Here is an 8,010-nt window from a genome sequence, read left to right on the forward strand (position 1 = left end):
TATAAGACTTGTTCACTCGGTTTTAAACCTTATTCTCAGCATAAGGGGTCACACCAACATAAATCCTCCCTGCGAAATTTGTTAATTTAGAAATAATAACACCATAAATAACAAACTATAATTATAAATTTACCTCCAACTTCATCTCATTTAACATATGCCACTTGAATTGACTGAGTGATTAACTCAATGATTGTTGTTATAGATAACTCATATGTGTAGGTGGATATATTTTTCACAATTAGAGGAATATCAATCGATTTAACGTTGTAACATACTTTACGAAAAAATGTCTGTGCCCATTTTGAAATGGCTATATTGTCAAGCCAGACAATTGGATTCCTACATGCACTTTGAAAGATTTCCAAACACAAGTACAATTCATGCACACTATATGTACTGCATAACTTCCAAAACAACTTTTTGACATTAGTATCATTATGTCTGACAAAATCTCATATTTTCCGAGCTATATCTTTAGGACAATACCCATGATACGAATCTGGGTAGACTCTCCCAACGGAAAAGTCTATTTTATCACATAGCTGGCTTCTAAAACCAACCTCTGTATTGTCACATACACATTCTTTAACTTACTCATGAACCATGTCCAAGATTCCTCACACTCTAAGTTTCCCAAACCAACTGCTAAGAGAAGGGGTTCACAGTTTCTGTCCAAAACCATCGTAAAGTACATTGTTGTCAGATAGTTGTCGAGTAGGGGTAAATAACCCACATATATTAATGGTATCATGCACCTAAGGAAGGTACGAATCTGCATAAAAATAAAACATACTTATATTAGTCACATGCAAAATCTAAACAAGGTACATTACCTACAACTATTAATTAAATCAATCAATTAAAGATGACATACCACACAACCTAAGGCCACGAAACAGAATTCAAAGCGATTGGTATCTGTTTTCTTGATGGCTGTGAAGGTATTAGGATTTGTTCTTTCAAGATTATCATAGAATATTGGTAGATCACAAAAGCTTTTTTGGTTGTCAGAAGTCATTTTCACATGCAATGAAAGTGTATTAGGAAAATCAAAAGAATCCGATTATAATATACACAATTTGCTATTGAAATTGGATTACTTCATAGTCAAACCAGATGATTTCATATTCAAACTATAAGCAAACTTTACTGATTGACAAGACAAGGCATTGTACTTGTCTACACTTCATAGTTCAACTTGAAGGATTTATAGTTAAACTAGATGATTTCATAGTCAAACCGTAAGAAAACTTTACTGCTTGACAAGACAAGGCATTGTACTTGTCTGCATTTTATAATTCAACTTGCAGGATTCATAGTCAAACCAGATGATTTCATTGTTAAATTGTAAGAAAACTTTACTGATTGACAAGACAAGGCGTTGTACTTGTCTGCGCTTCATAGTTCAACTTGAAGGATTCATAGTCAAACCATATGATTTCATAGTCAACCCTTAAGCAAAATTTACTGATTGACAAGACAATCCATTGTACTTGTCTGCAATAAAATTTTGTATAAATGGGTAATACTCACTCCATGAAATTTATTTGTGAAGTTGTTCATATTTGATCAAATAAATCAGGCGAATGGCATACTGTAGTTGCATAGGTGAATGTATCATTAGGATAAGTACACCTAAAACCCCAGGAAGATTATTTTACTCTTGCCCAAAAATGGTATCATTATTTTTAGTTCCTTAATATTTGCGCTATCATATTTATACCGCAACTTATCTTCTTATCTATCTTTAAATTCACTGGGACCAAAATGCGGGTTGATGAAGAGAAGGACCAATCTTCTATGATAATAGCTAAGTTAGCTAAGTCGAATAAACACTTTCAATCTGAAAAATAAGAAGTTGAGGATAGCCTTGATTTGTAGTTGGGTGTTTTTCTTGGTAATTATTGTTTACAAGTTGTAAGGTTGAGGTCTTTTGGTTAACTTTGAAGTTCTAACGTCAATAAACAGGGTGTAATCGTTGTTATGTTTTAACTTTTGAAGTTATAATTATATTATGTATGAAGATAATGTCTATCGTGCTAATATACAAAATTACTTTTCCTAATTAAACATTTGAATTTATAAATCAAGCATTCAGTTACATACATATCACATCCAACCACATAGGACCAACACATGATCCCCAATAAATTTTGTCCATCCTTTGACGAAACTCTAAATCTGCGTTTTTTGGGTCCATAAATTCATGTATTGGTTGTCCTGATACTAGTTGTTCCATAAACATACAAACAAAAACAACACAATCTCCCAACACGCTGCTTTGTTGGGGAACACTATCTTCGAGAGTAAATGTCATATTCAATGGTCTCTTTGGGATGTTCCTCCTCTTCCAGTAATTAGTTTTGTCTAAAAACTTTGCCACCCATGCCTCAAATTTGCTCAAAGTTCCATCTAACTCAAAATTTTCAAACGTACCCCTACCGAGACTGTCATATAGATGGACTTCTATTGACTCCAATCGTAGTTCCCCAAACAACCAATGATTTGGATAGGAATGAATCAACATATAAACCTGCACAAAGTTTAAAAAATAATTACTTATTAATATTTCGATACAAAAAAATGATACTAATTAATGTAATTTCAATAAAACTAATAATATACCCTATCCACATCCCACCAAGGAACCATAATGTCGGGGTATGTAGCTATCCCAGACATAAATGCCCTCCAATCATTACCATCTTCCAGAAGATGGCAAACAAGAAACTTTGGAGGGATTATGGTATGTCGTTCAGCTTCAAACCGTCTCTCCATCAACAGTCTAAGACAAAACGTGATATGTTGCGAAGGTTATGGTACCTTTGTTAAAAATTAATTAAAAAAAATCACTTATAAGCATAAATTTATAAATACTTATTGTTTCATCTAACCAGCTGTTCTGTGTATGCCCAAACAACATGCTCCAAAACTCTCTATCTAATATCAAATTGTAGAATCTGTGTTGCATGTTTTACGCATGATAAAAATAATTTTATAACACAACCTCACCGACTGCTACATAAGGTTGCATGTGCAAAACTAAAAAGTCATGAGCAACACCGAATACTGGAGGAGGAGGAGGGGGTTTTTGATCTGATATCAACCTTCCACTACAAGAAATGTGGGAAATAGCGGCGATGCAAGACATTAGAGGAGACATGTAATTGATGCGTTACATGTCTCCGCTAATGCCTTGTGTCGCTGCTAAATGCGTCGCCGCTATTGCCCACATAGTAGCGATCCGCGCCAAATGCACCATGTATGTTCAATCTGTATCCCATCCAACGGTCGTAAAGGCCTAAAAAGGCACTGACTTTTGCTTCCAAGGGTGTTGCCGCTAATGCTACCTTGTCGCCGCTAATAACTATGTGTCGCCGCTATTTCCCATCGTTGCTAATAAGTTGCGTCAGATAACCCCTCGTATTCATTCTTTCGTGTATCATCTCATCTTTCTCTTAGAAACCTCCCAGCTGCCTCCCTACGCGCCATTCCGACCAGCAACCGCCTCCATTGCTGCCACACACTTGACGTCGACCAAACCTTGATTACCGGCGACATTCTGTTCATTACCAGCGTTACGATACCAAGAGGGCAACAAAACTACATTTCCAAAAAATTAAGCAATCTAAGGACGAATTCTTTCCCTAATTTTTATTCTTCTTCTGTTTTGATGTTAGTTTTAGCGTCGAAACCTATTGTATCATTGATTTATATGTTTCTAAGATTTTTGTTTGGTTAGTGATTTTGTGGGCGACCAAGACCTTCTGTTTTCATGTTAGTTTATGCATTTTGAGTCATTATATATGTTTTTCAGATTGCTGCAACCTATTGTATAATTGATTTGTGTTTGTGCTCATTATGATGTCTAAAATGGTAGGTGCTATAAGGTATGATTGTATGAAATTGGATGTATTGCTTAATTGTTTGAAAATGGAATTTGAATTGGATGTATTGTATGCTTAATTGTATGAAATTGGAATATGAAAGTTGTATTGTATGTCTAGAATGAAATGAAAAATCGAATTAAATGTATTGTATTCATGTATGATTATGTGATATTTAGGTTTAATAGTTTGGTGTATATAAGATGAAGTGATAAAGTTCTTAATTGATAAGTTATAGTTTTGTATTTAGATGATATTGTTTGTATTCTAAATTGCTTAATTGATAAGTTAAAGTGTTTGATATGTTGAAGTGTTTGTATTTACATGTATGATTATATTAGATGTTTATTGTGTTTTTTTATTTTTTTTATTTTTTTTATTTTCTTGTTAATATGGTTTCAAAGTGCTTAATTTTGTTACTGACTTAATGTTGGTCATTACAACTTTAGCTTAATTAGGTTATTATTAGCAACATATTTTTAGTAATTTTAAATTAATTATAAAATAAAGTTAATATTAATATGAAAATAAAATATAATTAATTATAAAATCATATTAAATTAATTTAAAAAATTATACTAATAACAAAAAAGAAAATATTAAATTAATTAGAAAATCAAATTAAGTTAATTTTTAAATCAAATTAAATTAATTATAAAATCAAATTAAATTAATTATAAAATCAAATTACTATCAATTTTAAAATAAAATAAAATTAGTTATAAAATCAAATTAAATTAATTTAAAAAATAATAATAACAAAAAAGAAAATATTAAATTAATTATAAAATCAAATTAAGTTAACTTTAAAATGTATTTAACTTAATTATAAAATCAAATTAAATTAAATATAAAATCAAATTAAACGGTATATTTTTTAAACCATAATATTATGTAATATAATATTAAAAGTACGATGCTATAATAGAAAATAAACAAAAGTATGATATTATAATTAATATAATTTTAATACTTTTGTTAATTTTAACATTATACTTTTGTTTATTTTCTATCATAACATCGTACTTTTTAAATTATGGTTTAAATAATGGACCGTATAATATGATTTTTTTTATTAAAACACGTTGAATCATTGATTTTTAGTTTATGTTTTTTCTTCATAATCATCAAGAGCCTAGAAATACCCGCCTGAAATTGATTTAGAAATTAATTTTGGGATGTCCCCATTTTGGGACTGCTTTTTGAATACGTTATCTCATTTAGGATGTGAACATGTGTTACATGATTGTTTGTTTAAGAAAGATTCGGTTGTCGTTTTCTCTTTGATCCTCGGGTATATATTTATATATATACTTGGGAGCTAAGGGGAATGTTGCCGAATTTTTCTTAAACATAAAATCATGTAATACACATTCAAATATGAGATAAGGTATTAAAAAAGTGGGTTTAGAAGTCTACCTTTGTGAATTCTCTATCCATTTCTAATTATTTGTTCTTGTGTTTCTGTCTTGGGGATACTTTTTGAATCTTCGACTTTATAAATGCCCTACTTGATTTTTGTTTCCTGTAGAGTAAACCTTAACCACTAACTATGTTTCAGTTGCATCATGTCTATTGATAAAAGCTAGACTACTAATCCACATCGTCAATCTCCCGAGTTCCAGCTAGGACTTGACTCTTTTGTCAAGAGATCCATGTTACACCTAGATAGTGAAGGTGAAACCAGATGTCCGTGTAAGCAATGTGATAATCGTTACTTCATGGATCCGAAAGCAATGAGACTTCATGTTCGTATATATGGTTTTATTCGGTCATACGGAACGTAGGTATATCACGGTGAACCTTTAATTCCTCCGGTTGTAGATTTCTTAGCGCTAAGTAACAAGATGGTTGATGTTATTGATAATGTTATGTAGGATTCGAGAGAAAATGATACCAACCTCGATGAAGGAACCTCGAATACAGGGAGTAGCATTGTCGATGATGATTTTGAACAGTTATTAGAGGTAGTCGAAACCAAGTTGAATCATGGTTGATCATTTTCTTTCCTTCATTTTTTAGCAAAGCTGATGCATATCAAGGTCAATAACAAATGGACTGATAGTTCATTTGATCAACTCCTTGAGTTGTTGCATTCAACATTTCCACAAGACAACAAGGTTCCCCGTTCATATTATCTAGCCAAAAAGAAACTGAAGAAGATAGGTTTGGGGTACGAGTCAATACCTGTGTGCAAAAACGATTGTTCTCTCTTCTGGAAGGAACAGAGGTCATTGCAAATATGTCCTGTTTGTAAGGAGAGTCAATGGATTGTTAAAAACACCAAGGGTAAAAAGGTGGCTCATAAGGTGTTACGATACTTTCCAATGACCCCTAGACTACGACGTTTTTATTGTTCAAGGTACACTCACAAAAATATGATATGGCATAGTATCGGGAGATCAAAATATGGTGTGATGCGTCATCCCGTTGATGGAGAGTCTTGTCAAAAATTTGATGTAGATTACCCTGACTTCTTGAGTGAACCTCGCAACGTACGCTCAGGGCTGGCAGCTGATGACTTTAATCCATTTGGTAACATGTGTAATCCGCATTGTACATGGCCGGTTGTACTCACCACATATAATTTGCCACCATGGCTTTGTATGAAAGAGTTATCATTCATATTGGCCTTGTTGATTCCCGACCCTAAAGCGCATGGAAAGGACATAGATGTTTTTCTTAAGCCGTTAGTGGAAGAGATTAAGTTTTTATGGCTCTCAGGTGTACTTATTAAAGATGCAGCAACAGACACATTCTTCATGATGAAAGCTATGTCGTTATGGACAATAAACGACTTTCCAGCTCGTAGTAGTTTATCGGGTTGGAGCGGACAATGGTATAGAGCATGCCTGACTTGCAATGAAGAAACTCCCTCGTACTGTGTAGTAAATAAAGTCGTTTATATTGGTAATCTTCAGATCTTAGATGCTGATGATCAATTAAGAATGAGTTTGAAATTTCACGGGCAACCCGAGACAAGATCCTCTCCAAGGAACTTTACTAATGAAGACATGCATAAGCAACTAGTTCGTCTACTGCTTCATAAACGGGTTCATCATCCTAAAACTCTCAAGGAAAACATGGATCAACAAGGATTCGAGTTGAATTGGTCGAAACGTAGCATATTTTCCAAGCTCGAGTATTGGTCTTCTCTGCAGCTGAAGCACAACTTTGATGTGATGCATGTCGAGAAAAATGTGGGTGAGAGTCTTTTGTGTACTTTTATGATAAACGATAAGAGTCAAGACACGTCAAATGCACGTGAGGACTTTAGAAATATGAATATCCAACGTAATCAATGGTTGCAAAAAAAGGGTAACACGTTCACTATACCACATGGAAGCTACTCATTCAATAAACCTGACCGCAAAATCTTTTGTCAGTTTATAAGAGATGTTAAATTGCCTGATGGGTTTGGATCTAACATCATTAATAAAGTGGTAGATAATGATACTAACATTATTGGGTTGAAATCTCATGATCATCACATTCTTATGCAACGTTTGATACCGATTGGAGTTAGAGCGTTATTGGACAAAGAAACTTCTACACCAATTGTAGATCTTTGTATGTTTTCAAGAAAATTTGCTCCAGAACACTAAAAGTGGAGGATATGAGGAAAGCAAAAGAAGACATAATTAGAATCTTGTGCAAGTTATAGTTAATTTATCCACCAACGTTTTTCGACATTATGATTCATTTAGTTTTGCATTTACCTGATGAAGCGACTGTCGGAAGCCCAATATGTATGAGATGGATGTATCCGTTCGAAAGATATATGAAGAAATTAAAAAACCATGTCAGAAATAAGGTGAGGTCCAAAGGTTGTATATCCGAAGGTTATGTTGCTGAAGAAGCTTTATCATTTTGTTCGATGTGCATTCGAGATGTACAGACTCAATTCAATAGCCCTGAATGAAACGAGGACATTGTCATTGAAAAAACAAAGTTTTGGATGTTTGAGTCCAAGTGTGAACCGGTCTGCCGCAATGAAAATCAAACATCTTGATATAAGGGAAAAACTTAATATAGAATGGTTTATACTGAATAGTTGTGAAGAAGTCAGACAATACATCGAGTAAGTGTTCTTATTTTTAGTTATCTTTCATTATTTATT

The 8,010-nt window shown here is 33.1% G+C and overlaps 1 protein-coding gene across 1 annotated transcript; it reads left to right on the plus strand.

The window, feature by feature from the left end:
* The first annotated feature begins 5,920 nt into the window (after positions 1–5,920).
* LOC111884567 (uncharacterized) lies at positions 5,921–7,495 on the plus strand. The gene has a single exon (XM_023880873.1). It carries the CDS (start codon positions 5,921–5,923, stop codon positions 7,493–7,495), a length of 1,575 nt encoding a protein of 524 aa, XP_023736641.1.
* Positions 7,496–8,010: the final 515 nt, after the last annotated feature.

Source organism: Lactuca sativa, chromosome 2 (genome assembly GCF_002870075.4).
Source record: "Lactuca sativa cultivar Salinas chromosome 2, Lsat_Salinas_v11, whole genome shotgun sequence".
Classification (NCBI taxonomy): Eukaryota; Viridiplantae; Streptophyta; class Magnoliopsida; order Asterales; family Asteraceae; genus Lactuca; species Lactuca sativa.